At 44.0% G+C, this 20,480-nt stretch overlaps 2 protein-coding genes across 5 annotated transcripts in view; both read left to right on the plus strand.

The window, feature by feature from the left end:
* The first annotated feature begins 174 nt into the window (after positions 1 to 174).
* Positions 175 to 17,824, plus strand: ADSL (adenylosuccinate lyase). Its single transcript, XM_075077957.1, has 13 exons — positions 175 to 415; positions 4,891 to 5,094; positions 6,241 to 6,285; positions 7,010 to 7,089; positions 9,147 to 9,318; positions 9,600 to 9,646; positions 10,048 to 10,138; positions 10,980 to 11,049; positions 12,056 to 12,203; positions 14,226 to 14,316; positions 14,882 to 14,971; positions 17,179 to 17,355; positions 17,680 to 17,824. Exons 1-13 carry the CDS (start codon positions 206 to 208, stop codon positions 17,764 to 17,766), a joined length of 1,512 nt encoding a protein of 503 aa, XP_074934058.1. The 5' UTR covers positions 175 to 205; the 3' UTR covers positions 17,767 to 17,824.
* A 554-nt stretch (positions 17,825 to 18,378) lies between these two features.
* The window catches only part of SGSM3 (small G protein signaling modulator 3), a 32,383-nt gene continuing 30,281 nt past the window's right edge, over positions 18,379 to 20,480 (plus strand). For 2 of the 4 annotated variants that reach the window (XM_075077912.1, XM_075077936.1), the window contains exon 1: positions 20,128 to 20,230. The gene's annotated coding sequence lies outside the window, so the exon portion shown is untranslated. Of the gene's footprint in view, positions 18,434 to 20,127; positions 20,231 to 20,480 lie in introns of those variants that run through there. The other 2 variants (XM_075077925.1, XM_075077918.1) reach the window with 2 other exon arrangements.

The raw sequence follows: 20,480 nt of genomic DNA on the forward strand, positions 1-20,480 counted from the left end.
GTGTTTGGCTGCTAAGCATTTAATACTCGTGGTTTCTGCACGTTTATTCCGCCACGCGTGTCTCCCGCCGCCGCAGCCCCGACGCCATCTTTCCTCCCCTCAGCCCCCGCGCGGCCTCTTCCCGCCGGCGGGCGCCGCCGTATTGCGCGCCGGAGGCGGGGAGATCTTCGCGACAGCGGGGCGGGGCCTCCGCCCGCCCGCGCTTATGCCCCGCCGCCGGCGGGCGGCCGCCATCGCTCCCTCGACCCCCGCCGCTGCAATGGCCGCTCCCGCCGCCGAGGAGGACGCTCTGGCGCGCTATCGCTCTCCGCTGGTGTCGCGTTACGCCAGCGCCGAGATGGGCTTTAACTTCAGTGAGAGGAAGAAGTTCGGCACCTGGCGCCGCCTCTGGCTCTACCTCGCCCAGGCTGAGAAGGTAACGGGGAGCGGGACGGCGCCCCGTCCCGCTCCCCTCCGGAGATCTCCCCGGGTAGTAGGGCCGGGTGCCGGGGCGCCGCCTGTTTGCTTTGTGCCCCCGCCTCCTAGGGCGCTGCCGGGCGGGAAGCGGCGGCGGCCGCCCGTCCTGCCTGGCCGGAGCGGCCCCGGGGGAATGGGGTGCGGAGCAGCGGTCTGGGACTGCCCGGGGTGGTCGAGGGGAGACCGACCAGAACAACCTTCAGGCGCTGCTTCGCGTGTTTCGGGGCAAAGGGGGTGGTGTGTGTGTGCAAGCCCTGCTTTGCACAACCCTTGGTATGCAATCCTTCTATACCTGTCATCCCTCAGCAAATCACCTCTTCTTATCTCATACCCTCCCCCTTGCACTTTTGCCTTTTTTGTGAAATTAGGTTTGTAAAAGCTTTGCTAAGCAGGTTTTTTTTTGGGGGGGGGTTGCCTTCTGAGCAAACATCAGCGTCCTTCTCCAGCGCTTGGCTGTTTGTTTTTCAGGAGGTGTGACTGATGAGACGTGCTCTCTTGTTCAATCAGGTCGCTGTCGGTCTGTGCCAACTGGACCACCCCACTCATCTGGAGCCAGCTGTTTTTATATAGCTCTTATCACTTTTGGCCAAAGTGAGCAGAATGCTGACCCCAGAAATGCTTATCATGCTTCTGACAGGCCAAGAACTGCACAAAAAGCTTGATATCATGAAAGATTACTATCTATTCAGTCATGAGGAAGCAGTGACTGAGAGTACATCCATATGATTGCAAACTGTTGTGTTAGTAGACTCTGCGGAGCTAACATTTTTAAACGTGGTTTAAGCTAAACCTTTCTTTGAATTTGGTCCTAATTAGGGGTATGTATATAGCCAGTTAATACTACTTAGCTGAGACACAGTCAGTTTTTAAGATGGACTAACTTGATTCCTTGTGACTGTTGGAATACCCCGAGAGGAAGACTCGGATCAGGTTTTTGACAGTGAAAACACTAGTATGTTCTGGGGGGTGGGAGAGAAAAAAAAAAGACCCCCACAAAAACACTGCCTTCTGACAGGGTAGCTTTCAGATTCAATAGCTGCCCATTTGTTTTTTGCAAAAACCTTCAGTTTCCATTTCCAAAGCACTGGGGTTGTTAGGAAGCAACCCAAGCACTAGATCTGGCTGTTACTACTAGCGTAAGGGTGGAGAAGCACCATGCTGGAGAATGAGCAAGTATTCTTTCTCTCTTCAAGGATCATAACACTACAGCAGCCTCCATCAATAGTATGCTGCACCAAACATGATGCTTTAGAAGCTGAAGATGTAATTACACAGCTGTGTTAAACAGGAGCTGTGTTCTGAAAGGCCGTGTGCTAGGTGTTGTCACAGTTGAGGTGCTGGAGTGAGCAGATTGCAAATCTCATCTAGTACAGATGTCTCACTAAGTGTATGTTTAAGGAGCTTTGTATGTTCAGAGCATGATAATTTAAACACTGTCATATCAATTCCAGCAGATAATTATCATCTTTTCTACTGTTAGAGAACAAAATACTTTATAGAACTTGCCCAACAGGAGAAAGCAAGCTGCTGAAAGACCCAGTGAGACTTCTAGGTTTCCACTCCCAAGACCTGAACTTGGGGTTCCCCTGTCTCGCGACCCTTGCTTTCCCTCCCATTGCCACTCGAGAGTTTTGTTCCCAGAAAGTAGAGACAGATCTTGCGATTTCTTCAGCACCCTTTTCGTAGTGGGAAGAGGGAGACTACTATTTTAATCTGTCTACTCGTTCCAGAGGAGTTTGTCTCCTGATGTCAGTTCTGGACTGAAAGAGGAAGAGTCAGCTACTTTCAGCACCTGTTAGCTCTGTCAGTGATCAGTTGCTTATAGATATAAGCAGTGTCCTCAGGTTCCTTAGTGAAGACACATAGTATTTCTTTTTTGGTACCTTTTATTTAAAAAAAAAAAAAAAAAAAAAAAAAAAAAAGAACAAAGTATAGGCAATATTTACTACAATACTTATCCTCACTTTCAAGCCATTTATATGTTGCTTCTCCAGTCATCCTTGTTGAAGATACATGATATTTCTTTTTGTGTACATTAAAAAAAAGTAATGAACTATGGCCAATACTCCTTTTTTGTAGTAAATCAGAACGTTAAGAAGATCTAACCACAGGTTTTCTGAAAGCTGCAGGGAAGTGGTGAGAGAGGAGACACGGAGATTAGTGAGGAAGCTTTACCTAAAGTACTGGGCCCGGTAAATGGTCTCAACACTCACTCTAGTATGGGAGAAATTTTTGAGTAGTCCACTTGGAATATGTGATATAAGAACTGAAAAGTTATTCCACTGGAAACTGGATTAGAAAGAAAATCTTTACAGTTTATATTCCTTACAGCAGACAATGCCAGTAGTTTAAAAGAAGAGACTCGGCAAAATGAGCGATTAGGAAGAGAGTGCTCCTGAAACTAATCTTTTCCCAACTAATAGTAGTTAAAGTTTGGGTTAAGAGCTGAAGCATGTGAGTTTGTTCCCATCACAAAACTCTAGATTATTTTTTTAACATAAATTATTTTGTATTATGATACCTCTATTAATACCTTTTTTTAAAAAAAATCCTGAACTCTTGACCTAAACAATGTGTTATTTGAAATACAAGTACCAATTTCACAGAGCAATTCCTTCTAGTAGAAGTACCTTTGACATCCTGCAGCATTAAACTGACTAATAAAATGTTTTGCACATGTAGAATCTGAATGTTTTCTCTGTATAAGTGCCTATAGTACCTCCCAATCTAATTTTTTTGTCCAATTTAAGTTTTGATATTTTTCTCTTATATGTTCTTTGTTAGAGGAGCAGCCTAACTCTTTCTTAGAGTTCTCTTTCTGCTTGCAGGAGATGTTCCGTATCATCTGCCTGGTTTGCTCTGCCCTTTAGGAATGGAGGTGAATGAACAGTCATGGTTGTTATAGCGGCACAGGAAAGTGTTGAAACAGGCTTGGAGGAATGTCACCTTAAAAGCACAATCCAGAGAGCGTGTCACTGACTTCTAGTTTCTTTGGAGAAAACCCTATAATCTCCCTCAGATAGTTTTTCTACTTAGTTTTTTTAGTTAGACAGGCTTGAAGGATGTCTGATTGCTTTCCTCCTGAGGTGCTGTCAATATCAGCAAAAAGTAATCAGGAAGAGGCCTCACGTGATGTTTGTGGGCACATGAGAACAGCATTTGCCTTGGCGCTGCCATACCTTGCATGTATTCCTATGACAAGTAGTCCCCTTTCTTGGGCGTTATTTCTTTCCTGTCTGTATGGCTGTCAGCGACTGCATACTGCGGTCAGCTTTTCCCGACAGATCATGGATGCGTGAACAAGGCATGAGATTTTTATCTTGGCACAAGGCTGTGTTGGCTGCTGAGTTGCCTGTGTGCTTTCAGGCAGTTACAGTCTGCATCAGTACAACTCAAAGACAGCAGTCTGCAGCCAGGTGCTTTTCTTTATTCATATGGGCACTCATGGTTGTGTCTACCCTTGCAGCATCATATTTTAAGTTGTGTGGATACTAATTTTCCCATGAGGACCTTGAAGATACATCAGCTTCACTTGCTGTCTTCTCTAGTTCTAGATTCTACATCTGCAAAACATTTTGTTAGTCAGTTTGATTCTGAGCAGAACCAGCTTTTGAAATATTTTGTGTCATTGAAGCTTCCTGGTTGATGACTTGTAATTATGAACACACAAGACATTTTAATATAGAAAAGGCACTAATGCTATTGTGAGACTTGTAAACCCTCAGTGTCAGGAAAAGCCATTTTTCTCAGCTTAGTTACATCGTGTAAGGGCAGAGCTGTGCAAGAATTACACCAGTGTATAATTCTGTTGTTTGATATCTTAATCTGTTTTTAAGTCAGCTTGATGAAAAAGTTTAGCAAATATTTTTGAACATGAACGAGGAGCATTTATCTCTGGCTTCCAGATCAAGTAACCAATTTCCTAAGCTTCCAGATTCAGTCTGAGAAGAAGTATTTTAGGACTTCTGGAAAGGTAAAAATATATGTACCTTTCCATATGTTCTAAGCCTGCTGTTTACAGTTGTTCGGGTCTAGTTGTGGTCCAAAGAGTTCTTCCTGGCACAAGCTATCTTGTCACGTTAGCTGGGTTATACCCACCCAAAGGGTAAATTTCATTAAAGAAGTTAAAACTGTACTATTTTTACATCACTTTTCCCCACCTGTCTAATCTTTGTAGTTGTCACAGGGATGTTACACGATTGAGTAAAGTATGAAGCCCAAGAGGAACACCTAAGCATGAACAGTGTCCTATCCTGTTGGAAAAGATTGGACAACCATAGAATGAAAGCATTTGCTGTTACAGCTCTTGATTATGCCAAATTGCCGTGCGTCTGTGAGATTTCATATGGGACTGAATTGTCTAAACATCCTCTGTCTCAATTTGGGTTGTCTCTTAAAGGCAAAAAGAAATAGAAAGTTCTTTTCCCCTTGCAGTCACTTGGGCTTCCTATCACAGATGAGCAGATACAGGAGATGGAAGCAAATCTGGACAACATTGACTTCAAGATGGCAGCGGAGGAAGAGAAGAAGCTGCGTCACGATGTGATGGCCCACGTTCACACCTTTGCCCACTGCTGTCCAAAAGCTGCAGCCATCATTCACCTCGGAGCAACTTCCTGCTACGTAGGGGATAATACGGTAATACAATGTTTTTGGTTTCCTGCCTGTAGGGCTGGGTGAGACAAAGCTAGAGATGCTTACTTGATAGCTCTTTTTAAGCTTTTCTTTATAAAATAAAAAAAGATTTTTTTTTTTAAGGTGTTTTTATTAGTTTTACTGCTGAAGTTAATTCCCCTTTATCCTAGCTATCCTAGGAAGGCAAGCTCCTCTTGCCTTCTTTCTTTTGATATAAAGCAAGATCTCCCTGGAAACTAACTGTTCCCTAAACTCTGCTTGTATGTTAGGTATTCAAGGAGATGAGAGATTGAGAGTTGCAAACACGTGCAGAAATGTGTGATCTGTCAGTTTTGGCAACGGGACAAGAGTTCACTGACTTACAAAATAAGGCCACTTGTGATATGTGCAGCCCATGAGCTTTCATCTGCTCCTTGGAACCCCTGTATTAATTCAGGGTAAACAAAGCTTTTCTGTGGCCAAGAGAATGGATAAATGTGTTAAGTGAAAAAAGAAGTACCGCCATTCTACAGAACTGTAAAATGTTTGTGGAAAACCTGTCTAAAACTGAGTGCAAACTAAAGTCTTAATTTCTTGGTATTTATTGCTGTTCCCCTGTGCCCAACTCATTGCAACTTCACATCTGCTTTTGTCATACAAGAAGCTGCTGCGTGATTATTTTTACCCTACTCTTTTACAGGCCTGTTTGGCTTTTAGGTAATACCGCCTTCCCTGTGACGCTTGGCACCTGGGGGTGCCTCAGTCTCAAAAGAAGGAGTGAAGATGACTGCTGCCTGACCAATCCCCCTTACTTTCCTGCTGTCTTCAGCCTACAGTGCCTGCATTTTCCGCTTGGGATGAATGATTTAGCCATTCTGTGGGTAGCAGGAGTATCTCAGAGTAGTCATTCGTGCCCAGTTAGTGGACATGGTTCTTCTACTGCCCAGTATGACTTTCTATGGATAGTATAGAAGGAGCAATGATGGATCCAGCATTTTTGGCATAAGCAAGTTCACTGCAAGTTCTGATGAAAGAAGAAAAGCAGAGTTTTAGTTATAAGAGACTTTTGAGCAGACAAAGCATATTTTAATTATTAGCGTCCTCTCTGAGAGAAGCCATTGTGTCTAGTCCTTCAAACATGGCCCAAGCTTGCTTTCTTTGTTGTTTCAGGATCTGATTGTCCTCCGTGATGGGTTTAACCTGCTGCTACCCAAGGTGAGAAGGCAGTTGTGCACAGTGCCTCAGAAGTGGGCAGCACTGATGTCCTATGAAGAGCCTGTGTTTAACCTGGATTTTCCTAAGCCTTTCTGGGAAGCCAGGGGGAGCTGTCTGTCAGAGTTACTCTCAAGAAAGTGAACAGTTTTCTTCCTTTCCTTTTTCAATTCTTTCCCCAAAGCTTGTTCGCCCATCATGGGAATTCTAAGCAATTTCTTGTTTATCTGTGGCACAGGTGCTGGTTTCAGAAAACAACTGTGTTGCTTTCAGGGTCAGCTTAGGCATCCCCTTAAATATATTCCTAGGAGTGTGTCAATATTCAAGAAACTACATAATACAATTTTCTGAGGTAGAGTATAGTAGTAGTGTTGTAGTGTTGTCTGTCTGGCCAGTGTCTTGGCACCCAGTTTGCCCTGAACTGTACATGTGCCAATTATATCCCAAGCAGCTTTATTTCTGACCAATTCCAGGAATAAAGAAAATATCCGGGGGTAAACCAAGGGCACGATTGTGTTGAGCATGAGGACTAGACTAGTTTGAGCTGAAGTCCAACCAATTTTGTAGCAAGGAAAAATAATGGGCATGCTCCGAAGAAATGAAAAAATCCTCCCCTTTTTCTCACAATGTTCTTGGGCTTAAGCGTGCTTCCTCCTGCTGTGGGTTGGTTTTGTTTTGTTTTTTTTCTCTCATTCTGCCTCTTTTCTATCCTTTTTGCATTCACTAGCTCGCAAGGGTAATCAGCCGGCTGGCCGACTTTGCTGAGAAGTATGCTGACCTGCCTACTTTGGGCTTCACTCACTACCAGTAAGTAGCTATTGGCCTTGCTTTCATTTTGTCAGCCGTGCTTTAGTTAAATTGACCTGGTACTGCTTTCTTTCATCCTTCTTTTTGCCATCTCTGGCCAGTGGCAGTTGGTACTGCTGGGCATCATTAAGACATTGTTGGTGGTTCAGAAAAGGAGAATGTGCCTAACTCCAGCCTCATCTCAGGAAATTGAACTGTTGCTTTGCCTAGCTGTCAGCAGTTTTAACACAGCCTCATAAGGAATGACTTCCTGGCGAACGCAGATGTGTATATTCTGGGCTGTTTGAAAAAGAATGACTGGGAATTGCAGTAAGCCTGTCTTCCAGTCACATTTTCTGTGTTTGTTTTCCTGTCAGTTAAGTTAGTTTCAGCTGCAGCTTGGAAAGGTTTGTTACTGGCTACTTGATACTACAGCTACTAGTAGTACAGCTACTGTCACTAAAGCTGAAGCTTTCATCTGAAGTGATGACTCAGGATCCATCGGTTTTCATACATCCTTATATGGATCCCTGAGAGAATTAGGAAGAATTTCTTCTGTTTAGCAGGATGATGCTGTTTTCTGTCTTTTGGGAAACTTATACTTCTTGTGCAGCACTTCTGACGTTGGCTGCTGATGGGATGGAATGGAATGGAATGGAATATTTTTAGGCAGACTACTGAATCAAAGGACAACAAGATCTATATAAGTCTGTGGTTGGGGTAAATTAATCTGCTGTTTCATGAAGACAGTTTGCTTTCAGAGGTGTTAAACATACACCGTGAGGTAAGCCTGGATCTTCTGCCCCTGGTGGTATGGAACACCAGGAGCAGGGAAATTAAGCACAGGTCGTGGCAGACTCAATGTCTGGCACTTCACAATTTCTCCCAAAGGACAGTGAGAGCATCAGGTCAGGTCTCTGATTGTCTTGCTGTATGTGCCATGTCTGTTTGATCAGCTCTGGTCTGAGGTCCCTCTTCATCTACAGCTTTTCAGAGGATTATTACCTGGGCTCAGTTTTATCTTAGCTTTTGGAAGGAGTACAAAGGAGTATTCAAGAAGTGGATGCAAGGCAAAGTTGAAAAAACTAAGGTGAAGAAGGCATTGATACCTCAGTCTTTTCTGTGTCCTCTGTCAGCAGGGCCTCTGCCCCATTTACAAACAGGCCTGTGTTTTCCCTAGCCTGCCTTTTGCTGCGTCTGTATTTGCAGAGGCCTTTCATGTCGCCTTTCACATCCCACATCAGATTGAACTGCAGGTGGGCTTTGGCTTTCCTAACCCCGTCCCTGCAGTGTTGGGACAGTTTCTTTGTATTCCTCGTGGGTCACCCAACCCTGCTTCCACATGTTGTATGATTCCTTTTTATGTCTGAGCTTAATCAGGAGCACCTTGTTCGCGTGCATATGCTTTTTTGTAATAGTATAGAGGTTGCCTTTGGAGTTCATGTGGATAACTTGAAATACTTCAGCTTCTAGGCTCTGCTAATACCCCCGTTTTCTCCTCAAAGCATTTGCAGGGAGACAGCGTGGTTGAAGCTTGGGGCCGGCAGGGGGCGCGCTCCGACCGCGGAGGCGCGGGCGCGCGGCGGGGGAGGGAGCCCGGGAGGAAGGAGGCAGGGAAGAGGGAGCAGGGAAGTTGCTTGCACTGACGGAGGCTTTTCCGCTTGACAGAGTTCTGGAAAAATGCTGTGGAACCAGTTCTAGATATTCTGGCTAGTGGGCCTCCAGTCACCTTTTTTTTAAGAAATTCAAAAGCTGCTGTAGTGAAACACCTTCATATACCCATTCTCACTTATTTCTTAATCCTCTAACACATACAGAAGCGACAATTACTGTTTTCTGTTGATGTAATTACATCCAATTCCTGAAAGAAACGATCATATCTTCAGTGCCACTTACTGGTGATATATATGTGCTGTTACCTCTTCCTGCATAAGCCAGATCTTTTTAATTTCTGCTCAGAGGAGTCAGAGAGACCAACCTGCAAGGTCTTACCAGTAAACTCTGCAGCAAAGTGTGGTCCTTCTGGAGTTATTGTGCAAACTGTCAATGAGTCGCTTTCTGTTCTTGGTTATTTTCAGACCTGCACAGCTCACGACTGTGGGGAAGCGCTGCTGCTTGTGGATTCAGGACCTGTGCATGGACCTGCAGAACCTGGAGCGGGCTCGGGATGACCTGCGCTTTCGGGGTGTAAAAGGCACCACTGGCACTCAAGCCAGCTTCTTGCAGCTCTTTGAGGGAGACCATAGTAAAGTAAGTCAGACAGCCCAGAGCATAGACTTGCAATCTTTGCCGTTCTCCCCTCTGGAATGCTGTTCTGTTTGGGTAACATGGAAATTTTGGCATCAAATTCACAAGGGCACTGCAATCCCTCTGCGGCCTCCTGACAAGGCCCAGTGTGAAAGTGAGCAGAATTTGGGGAGGGGGCGCTTCTCCGAAAGTATGTTTGTTGACAGTAGATTGAGAAAAGCTGTTACTGACCTTCCTGAGTTGTTCCATTCTGAGCTCTGTTTTGTTTTTTTCTTCACCCTGAGGTTGAAGAGCTGGACAGATTAGTGACTGCAAAGGCAGGTTTTAAGCGGTATGTAACAAGCATGCTTCATCACCTAAATTTGATGTTAACAAAGTATGACTCCTGCTGTCTGTGTTGGCCCAGATTCGCCTAGATGTCAAACTGACATCCGTGCTGCTGTTGACTTATCTCTCTTTGCCACCTTCCGTTCCCAGTTGCAGCTTCCCACAGGAAACTTCACCTCTTAAATAGGCCACTTCTTGTCTCCCTGTTGAAGCACGGCTCTCCATTTTCCCTCTGCTTTTCCCTCTCCCATCTGCATTTTGCCCAAAACTGACAGCCCGAATCCAAAGTTGTTCTCGTCAGGGCAGAATGACAGTGCTCCACTTTGAGCCGTGTCACTCCTTGCTCAAAGTCTTGCAGTACAGCTGTATCTGTCTGGAGCACTCAACTTCTGTGCTTATTTTTAGGGCATATATGGTCACAGGGCAGACCTATAGTCGCAAGGTGGATATTGAAGTCCTGTCTGTGCTGGCCAGTCTTGGGGCATCTATACACAAGGTGAGCATCCTGTTTGTATACATTTGGAAGAAGGGGAAACATTTTAGATCTTGAGGAGTAGGTGCTTGTGGTGCCCAACACTGTTCTTAAGGAATATTAATTGGTGTTCCTTGTTCAGCTGTCCTCTTTGTGATCATGTAAATTCACTGCTGGGTACATGCCTAATAATAAAATCTCAAAGATCTTAAGACCAGTGTGCAAATAAAGCAAGTTTACTGAGTAGATTCTAAGATGGGTTAACAAATCCCACAGCAGATATGAGTCTAATCTATGCTAAATTGATCCAGTTAGAGTAAATGTCTTTCCTAGTGGTGTTTTCCTAGGAGTTATAAATTTCACCATTTGCTCCTAGTTAATTGCTTATTTGATAATGGTGGTGTTCTCTCTGTCCTTGTGGATTCTTTTCACTGATTTATTTCTGTTCCCTCCCTCCTCCTCCTCTTGGGCTAAAGTGATCTGTGGTATTTTCTTCTGGTTTAGTTTTGTAGGCCAGCTGGCTCAGTGAGCATGCATTATCTGTGTTTGCAAATCACCGTGTAATTTTGTTATGCATTTTCACTGTTCCCTCACATATCTCTTCCATTCCCTGCAAACATTTGCCCTTCTTGGAGTTCTGCTCTATTCTAATACAGTGGACACCTTTTTTCCTTACGCTTTCTTGACTGGGATTTTTAGGCTGGGAAGTATGATTGCAGTGTCAATTTCTTATGTCAAAATTTTCACTGTGTCCCCAATTTACTCTCAGACACAGATGCAAACCCTTCTCCAAGAATGCTAACTGGAGTATATATTGTTGTGTGTTAGTTTGGTTCTGTTTTTTGATTTCTTGGGCTTTTTCTAGATTTGTACTGACGTTCGTCTTTTGGCCAACTTGAAGGAGATAGAGGAGCCTTTTGAGAAAGACCAGATTGGTAAGGGATGGGAGACATTTCTTGGACCAGTGTATGTACCTTTTCATTTATGTTGCTGCAGACTTTTAAGCAAACTTAGAAATGTCACTGACAGAAGTTGCTTTAAATTAACTGGGGTTTGACATTGTTAGTATTTTGGATCCTTTTTAAAGGGGAAAAAAATGCACTTTATACAAAGGTTTCTGGATATTAAGTAATTAAAATCAGATTTGTATTTCTGATCTTCCTGGGTTTGGGGGAAGAGCAGAAGCAGACACATATTTCCCACAGAGGAAGACTTGGGTCTGAGGAGGACTTAGTGTTTTCCATTCCTCGTGAAGCTAACTGGAGCTGTAGGTTTTTAGCTTGACTCAGCATTTTAGTCTTTATAAACAGACAAATCTGGAACAATGAAACTAGGCTGGAACCTTGCCAGAAGAATACCGGTGATGTGATTCTGACATTGGTAGAAGGGGAGAAGGAAATGTAGTTTTGGTTCTTGGCTGGAAGAAAGTTCAGGCAGGCACCTGAAACAGTTGCGTAGGATTGGATCAGCATATCAAGCCTTAGTTGTATTTGTTACTTGAATCGTTACACGGTCCGTGGTTGGTTTTGATATCCATTCACCAGAGCTGCAGGCAGCAGTGTTGAAGGACAATGTTGTTGAGCAGATGGAGTCTTGAACCCTGCTAAAGCTGCCATCGGTAGCCTAGAGAGATGGTGCTAAATACTGCATTAAAAATTAAGTCCATTTGTGCTTTTTATGTGATAGTAGTACTTCTGTTTTGCAGACTTGCAAAATGTCTTCTTGCTTTTTTTCTCCCCACAGTTGGATGTTTCTGATCCAAAGGGGCAGTATGGTGGTGTAATTTTCTTTATTCCATTTTGTCCTTAGAAAATCATCATGTTTCGAGGCTTTAATCAAAAACATGATTCCTGACACGTTTTTCTTATCTGAGGGAGCATCTTCATCTCTTCCAAGAATATTTCTATGTCCTGTTTCCCATCATGCTTTCTCCTTTCACAGGTTCAAGCGCTATGCCTTACAAGAGGAATCCAATGCGTTCAGAACGCTGCTGCAGCCTGGCTCGACACCTGATGACTCTGGTGCTGGATCCCCTCCAAACAGCCTCCGTGCAGTGGTTTGAGCGAACGTTGGATGACAGCGCCAACAGGTTTGTTTAGATCGTGCAATGCAACAATTTCAGGTGGTCTTGTGCAGGAAGGTCTTTCGATGTATTTAGAAAATACTGTTTTTAAACTAAAATCACAAGTTACTACCTTCGTGAAAAGAAGACTCAATAGAAACTAGACACTCCAAACTGGTTTCCTCTCTGAGATTGGATGAAAACTGTTAGGGTTTTTTAACGACAAGATCTTCTGCAAAGTAAACCAGCAGCAAGAGGGAGGGATGCAGAAGCCACAGTAATAAATCTCTCTCATAGTCTTCCAGTTTCAACAGCATACTATCGCAGTTCTTACATTTCTCAAATTTTCCTCCCTGTCTGTTTTGAACGTGTTTCTTGACCCTGCTCCTCTTCACTTCTTAAAGAATAATTCAACATTTTGTCTGTAATCCCCTAACCCTCCAAATAATCTAAAGAAATTTATTTTCATCCCTTTGTAAAGTGTTGTTCTTTACAAGAAGGAGTTCAGATCCTAAAGAAAGAGCACAAACATAAATTTTTAAGTAATGTTTCATGAAAACCTGTGCATGTCTTTTAGATATTGTTCAGCAAACTTCGCTTCATTTTCTAATTCTTCATTGACTATTTTGAGATGAGCAAAAGTTATCTATAATTTTTTTCATGTGAGTTATAGCGATTAAATTCAATTCTTCTTCAATCTTCCAGTTAGTATTAAATTTGCATAAAGCTCATATTTACCTTTGAAACATTTTAGTTTCAAAGTAGTCTTCTGTTGCTCAATTTGATCTCCTAGAATCTTAGATTCATCTTCAGATTTCTAAGATATGGGGCTTGCAGAACAATGAACAACAGTGGTTTTGGCTATAGATTCAGATTGTTGATGAGAATGCTATTTTAAAAATGGCTTCACAAACATAATGTCTGCCTAAAATTTAATGAAGACATAGACGATCTTTTCCCAAAAGGACTTTACTCCACAGCTGCTAGTCTTGTTAAGAAAAGAGCTGCATAGGCAGCAGAAAACAATGTAAATTTAAGAAATTGGATACTGGTTCATATGGTGTGTTTATTTCCCAATAGCTACCAAGTGTCGAGAGATGTACTGGAATGTTTCAAATTTTATTTTCAACTCATCTAATAGAAAGGGTCATTTGTCCATAATCCGATTAAAAAATTCTGTGCCTTGGATTTTTGTTGTTAAAGCTATGGTGTTTTGAAAAGAGAGCAAGCCAGAGAAAATGGAATCAACCCACAAAATGGTGAAGTCCTTTTGAAGACAGTGCAATAGAATTGGGGGCCTTAAATGAAGCACAAGTTTCAAGTACTAGTATATTTTAAAAGATCAGAGTTTAGAATGGTCCAGGCACTGCTGTCACAGATGGGTGATGCTGTAATTGTCGTGCGGTGACACAGAGCCTTTTGCCTGGTACAGCTCAGTCCCCACTACTCCTCTCCTTTCCCTCCTTTCCTTCCTTTCCTTTTTGTCATTCTTTTTTATCAGGAGCCTCCTTTGCCATCAGGAGCTGGTCTCTTGGAGGAAGCCCCCGCCAAATGCATGGGTCACTTTGAAAGTTCCCCACTAAGCACAGCCACACACAGCATGACGGTGCTGCATGTCTTACTCCTGGAGCGTAGGATCAGTAGACACGGCAATGCAGAGCACAGGGAAAGATAGCCTCATGTGTTTGCTAGCTCCATAAATTGCTGCCCTCTTTCCTAGCTGTGTAATCATTGAATTATCATGGAGCTTTCTATGTGCACCTTCACCCTTTCTCTTCCTCTCTCCCATTCTCTACTGACCAAAAAAAACCAAAACCCCAAACCCTCCCATCTCCCCAGCTTGAGAGTTACTGCTATAAGATGTTCTTTAGCTTTCCTGGTTGTGACCTTTAAGCCACAAGAAGCACCTATAAGGAGAACAGATTCAGCTTTAAGGCCACGGTAATGCTATTTACAGAATTATTTACAGAAACGAAAGAGCTGGATCTGAGGCAGACTGGAACATGGCCTTTATTGCTAACTGGGGCCCCGGGTATGTGTGTTTCATAGGCGCGTGTGTCTGGCTGAGGCTTTCCTCACAGCTGACATCATTCTGAGTACACTGCAGAATATCTCCGAGGGACTTGTGGTATATCCAAAGGTAAAGCAGGAGATAATAATGTGCAGTGTTGCATCCTTGATAATGCTGCAGCTATGCCAAAGCGTACAAAAATCCTCCCACTCAAAGGATTACATTTTTATCTGTTAGTTCAAACAGTTTCTGAATTTTGCTCTCTGTTCTCACTGTATTCTCACTGTTTGCAGGACAGACATGAGAGGGTACTTGTTGAAGCCAAAAGGTTGTAAATAAAAAAATTCTCAGAAAGGATGTTTTTCCCTGAACTACACGACAGATCTGTAGAACTTATCGCCAAAAGATACTGTCAAGGCAGATCTCATCTAGTCCTGTAACTTACCTAGAGGTTAAAAAAAAATTCATTGTACATATCTTCCACAGTAATGTCCCACATAAGATACAGATTCTAAGTATATGAGCTTCAGTACCTGGATTTCCATAGCTAAGTTTAAAAAAAAAAAAATTATCTTTGCATCATTGTCCAGTCCTGGAGATTCAAAGGGAGAAGAAAACTTCACTGGGACTCCCAGTTGTCTACAGAATTGCTATAATGCTGTTTCTTTTTTCTGTTCATTTTGTTTTGTTTAAGGTGATTGAGAGGAGGATCCGGCAGGAGCTGCCGTTCATGGCCACAGAGAATATAATCATGGCGATGGTGAAAGCAGGGGGCAATCGTCAGGTACAAATGCAGTCAAAAATACCTTTGTTCACTGCCTGGCATTTCACTCCTGAGAAACAAAAGTACCTGGGCTCTTGTCCTGAACATCTCAACTTTCTTTGTTCTCCACCTACTCCCACAGAGTTATTAATATTACACTGGTGCTGCAGAGCCAGACTCTGAGGGGACAGAGCAGCTGTGGAGATCGGTATTTACTGTTAGGAACACTGTGTGTTTGAGCTAATCTGGCTGGCTGTCCTGGAGAAGAGGGAGACCTATTTTTATATTAGATAGTAGTAGGCGTTTTCCATTTGTAAATGTTTGAAGGAACTTGGAACATGGGCCAGGCTTCTTTAAATGGAACATGTTGGCAGTTGGCTGCCTTATAAATTAAAAAAATGAATCAGTGCTGTTAACGAAAAAGCAAATAAGACCATTCTGAACCATTCATTCATGTGTCACTCTTCCCTGATTCAGTATAGTGCTTTTTATTATTAACTTTGTTTATGCTCCTTCATTCAGTTTTCTGCGTTCAAGCAAATTGAAATTAAATGTTTTCCTTAGTAAATAAGTCCAGACACAATTAGATTGTATTTCCTTATCATTTAATTTTGCAATTCAGTTTAAAGCTGATAATAAAATTTACATCTTAATAAAACAACTTATTTTCACTTACCTTTAGATAGTAATTTTTCCTTCTGTGATTATTTCCACATCAGGGACAGAAGTTGAACTTGCAAGATAGTAATAGCGAAAGGGTTTGCTAGACATTTCGAGCAGGATATATGGTTCTAGTTCTCTGAAACACTTTCTGACAACTCACCTGTGATGCTAGTCAAGAAAAATCCTTTTTCCTTCATTTTTTTTTCTGCCTGTGTGGCTCTGATGTTTGTCACTGGGTCAGTCAGTAAGCTTCCTAACTAAACTAATTAAGGGTCACATCATGTGGATAAGTTTTATTATCTTTTCAGCTGGTTCTCTTTCTAAAGTATCCCATACTTACCTAACCAGTCCTCTCTATTTTGATTAGATTGAAGAGTGAATTTCATTAGTGTTTGTTATTGGCCTACCTCCTTTCTGGTGCTGCTTAATTGTAAATCTATAGAATTTAGTACACTTACAAAATCTGTTCTTATTCACGTTAGTACGTTCTGTTTCCATGTGCGGGGAACTCCAGAACAGCATATTTTCTATGCTTTCCCACCTCATAGCATAGAAACTCACTTCCCTTCCCCACCACTGAGCAGCTCCCTCCCCTAAACATTTAGAAAACAGATCTAGATTCACCTGAGGCATGTCAGTGCTGGAGCAAGATCGCCTTTTGATGGAGGAAACAAGGAACAGGAGATCATTTTCCTCCTAACTGAAGATGGATCAGGGATAATACATGTAAGGAGAAGATTCTTACATGGCTGTAAATGCAATCACATGAATATTTTAGGGCCAGCGTGGCAGCATCTGATTTTGCAGATGGTCCCTGACTAGAGTTGGGTTCCCTTGTGTTTACAGATTGATTCCACAGGAAATCAAAGGATTAGGAAGTGTTATAGAAAAATTGTTAGAAGGGTTTTGCCAGTCTTGGTGTCATGTGAGGGTTGTTTAGGAGACAATGTCTGAAGGTCCCTCAGGTTTGTAAGGGTTTTTTTCCCTTCAGTCTGTCCTTATGTAAGCCACGGTTTACATAGTCTTGCTGCTCATTAAATTAGGTTCTTTTCCCTTTTCCCAAAACTGTAAAGGTTTGACGTTGTTATGTTCCCAAGATGTTCCGTACAGGGGATGACTAGTGGTGAATAAGGAATTCCTGTGTTACAGTTCATAGAATATTTTGGGAACAGCTACTGTAGTCTGTTTTCGGAAAAAACAGGCAAGCAGGGAATAGAAAAACTTAAAAAAAAATTCTAGAGTGACTGCTAAGAGTATTTGGGGAGTTTGAGGAAGTGTAAATAATTCCAATGTTGTAAGTTTGTGGTATAATTGAACAGGGAATATATGTGTCATTCAGACTGTTTTAGCCTCAAAGGGCAGATATGGAAGGATGAAGAAAATCTTGTTTTAATACAGTGGTATATGAGACACTGCAGGCCAGGCTGTGTCTCATTTGTATGCTGTCCAGTGCAGTACGCTTTGATGTTTCTCCCTCCCGCACAAGTTAGCGGGATGACCGTGTGCTGTTGGTAGCAATGGAATGACTTTTTTCTTTTTCCCTCCTCTTCTCCCTGTCCCTACAGGATTGCCACGAGAAGATTCGCGTTCTCTCCCAGCAAGCAGCTGCTGTTGTGAAACAGGAAGGGGGCGATAATGACTTCATTGCCCGTGTACGCGCTGATCCTTATTTCAGCCCTATCCATAAACAACTTGAAAGCCTGTTGGACCCCTCCTCCTTCACTGGACGTGCTCCTCAGCAGGTAAATTAGTGGAAAGAGGCTACAGATGTCACGGGTTGTAACGCAATGTGTTGTTTAATCCTGCACCCTCTGGTGTGCCATAGAGTGTGCATATTACATACCTCTGCCCATACTACTGAGGCAGACACATTTCTCATGTTTTCCTTGGCCTCCTTGTCTTCTATTGTGGGCTTCACATTTTTGACCCTGGCATCAGACACCTAGCATCAGACTGCTAGGTGTCTCTGCGAAACAGAGACCCCGGTGAGACAAGCAGGTCTGAATGGGGAGGAGAAAGGAACCCTTTCTTTTGCTAATTTTCTCATTCCCATCTTTCTTGAACAGGTAGCAAAGTTCCTGAAGGAGGAGGTTCGACCAGCGCTGATTCCATACCAAAGCAAGATGGGTGGGAAAATTGAGCTGGCACTTTAGGATTATTCTGCAAAGGTGTGTGGGTACAGGAAGAAAATAAAAGCCTTATTGAACCAGGTCTGTTCACTGTGTCATGTTATTTTGGTTCTCTGCAGTACATTTAACTCCCAGAGCTTACAGCCACCTTGATTCCAGATGGGCTTTTCATTCTTTGTCTGCTGTTTAATCAAGCCTCCATCTATTGTGTGCTGAGTTACTGAGAAACGCTTGATTGTGACAAGGTAGCTATCGCAGTACCTTTCAATGGCTCCTTATAGAGCACCGCCAGCTGTTTAAAGAGCAATACCAGGCGCTGCCTGACATTTCTGTATGGCTTGTTGAAGAGCCACGGCTACGGGGAGCTGAGCCCACTTCCGTTTTTGTCTTACTCATCTGCTGTTGTCCTGGCTTTCAGAGAACTGTGCTTTAGGTAGCAAATAGGCCAAAAAATTAGGAATAATAAAAGGGAGAGACCATAGAACTTCTTGGCTTATCAAACTGGTGGTCCTTCAGTGCTCCCTTGCTGGTTTAATACTGTACCTGGGGCTCTGTAGCTTCTGAAAATCATATCTACAGATGTAGGTTAGGAACCAGCCATTATGATTTACTTTTCCAGGTCCTTTGCTGTAGGTGCTTGATACTGAATGGCAGATGGACTCTGGCATGTGGAAGTCATTCTCTACTGCAAGTAAGTTTTGTCTGATAAGGAAGTAAAAAAGGTGTTGGAATTCATTGGATGCCAGAGGAATTCAAGGGCTTTGGTCTTATTTCTGACCCTGAATGTTCTGCTTGTAATGTCTGTTTTTTACTGGACATTCAGTACTGGACCAAACTCCTTCCCTTTGACTTAGACTGGAATGATTCCCTGACCTCTTCTTCTAGTGTTGTTATACTACAGCCCATTTCTTTTGCTTGAGTGCAACACAAACCTCCCTTTTAGCTCTGTTATTTATTCAGACTCTCAGAGATGGCATGATCAGAATTACTTGATTCTTTTTTCAAGTGTGACTTCTGGAGAGAATTAAGAAAAACAGAACTAATTGAGAGAAGCTACGTGCTCTCCTTGAGGCCATCGTTGTTTAACGAGGATTTCAAAATACAGTATGTTTTAATGAGGCTTGTCTATATTAGGTAGTCTGAGAAGTGGGAAGCTTCGGGCTGTGATCTCCCCTCTCTAGATTTCTCTGGCTTTACCTTGCCTCTAGCCTATGGTATTCAAAACATTTATATGAGTTTTATGGTGTTTAAAATATTTTGCCTGCTTGTGCTATTAACATTTAATTAGCCATCTGTTTGAAAAAGATAACTCGAACACTGGTAATTTTCAAACTTACTCAAACGGATAGCCAAGAAAAAAAAACAAATAGATGCGGAAGTCCTCCCTTTTTGGTCCTCTTTCCTCTGTGGGATTAAAAAAACCCAAGCAACCCTGTGCAGAGAAAAGGAACAGCTATCTCTTCTCATCATCTGGAAATAAATCTTTGTGCTAGGAAGAGGCTGCCAGCTGTGCAGCATTGGACTTGTTTTCCTGGAAAGTTTAAAAAGAGTAACAATGACTGAGGGAAAATGTCACCCTCCTAGAAAACCGTGGCGTTATATGCAAATCCTTTTGGAGACTTCTGCTCCTCTTTAGAAGAGCTTGGTTTGGGACCTCGCTTTCTTTTCTCCCAGTGGGGTTTGGCAGAGGCACCAGCCGGTGCCGTAGTTCTCCCCTCTCCTTGGTTGTTGGTTGCCAAGAGGTGCCTCAAGAGCGGCTCTTCACTGATTTGTGAGGCCAGATCACTCTTCCAGTTTATTGTGATATGTATGAGAAAAAACTTCTTTCCTGTGAGGGTGACAGCAGTGGAACAGGCTGCCCAGAGAGGTTGTGGAGTCTCCTTCCCTGGAAACATTCAAGACCTGCCTGGACACGGTCCTGTGCCCCCTGCTCTAGGTGTGCCTGCTCAAGCAGGGGGGCTGGACGAGATGATCTCCAGAGGTCCCTTCCAACCCCTACCATTCTGTGATTCTGTATCCCTGTAGTCCGTGTCCGTGATAGATGCGACCAGTAAAGTGGCAGCGGGTCTGTGCCCTGCTTGGAGGGGAAATTGATCTAGACCTGAACGATGGGAAAGAACCGAGCAGCTTCTGCCGCTGCCGCCTCCGAGGCTGGTGGGAGCCAAGCGCCGCCTTCCCCAGCGCCTGCTCCCGCCACCCCAACTGCGCTCTGCACAGCTTCGTGCCGCCTCTCCTGCGCTAGGGCCTGGGGGAGCCACCGCTACTGCTCCACGCCTGTCGCCGAGAGACCCCTTTGGGGGCCCCCGCGCCCCTCGGGGTGCCGTGCGGCGGGGCCTACAGCCCCCAGAGCGCCCCGCGCCGCCGCCCGGATGCCGCGCATGCGCACCGCGCCGCCCTCCGGAGCGGCGTGTGGGGCCGGCGGGTCGGGGTCGGGCGGCCGCTCTGTGGGGAGAGCGCGGCGGGCCGGCGCCGCCGCTGAGGAGAGCGGGTGAGTGGCCGGCGGGGCTGTCGCGGCCGAGCCTGGGGTGGCGGCGGGGGGTCCTGCCCTCGGGCGGGACGGCTCTGCGGGCCGCCTCTCGCCCCCCGGGTGCTCGCAGCACTGCTCTTTCCCCCTCGACGGTCGGGCTCGTGGGTGATGGTCGCGCCACTTTTGAGGTGCCCCACACACCTCACACACACACACATCACCCCCGGCACCCCACCTCTCCCCTGCCGTGTCCCTCGGGCTGGGGAGGGGG

The sequence above is a fragment of the Phalacrocorax aristotelis genome, chromosome 1 (genome assembly GCF_949628215.1).
Source record: "Phalacrocorax aristotelis chromosome 1, bGulAri2.1, whole genome shotgun sequence".
NCBI lineage: Eukaryota > Metazoa > Chordata > Aves > Suliformes > Phalacrocoracidae > Phalacrocorax > Phalacrocorax aristotelis.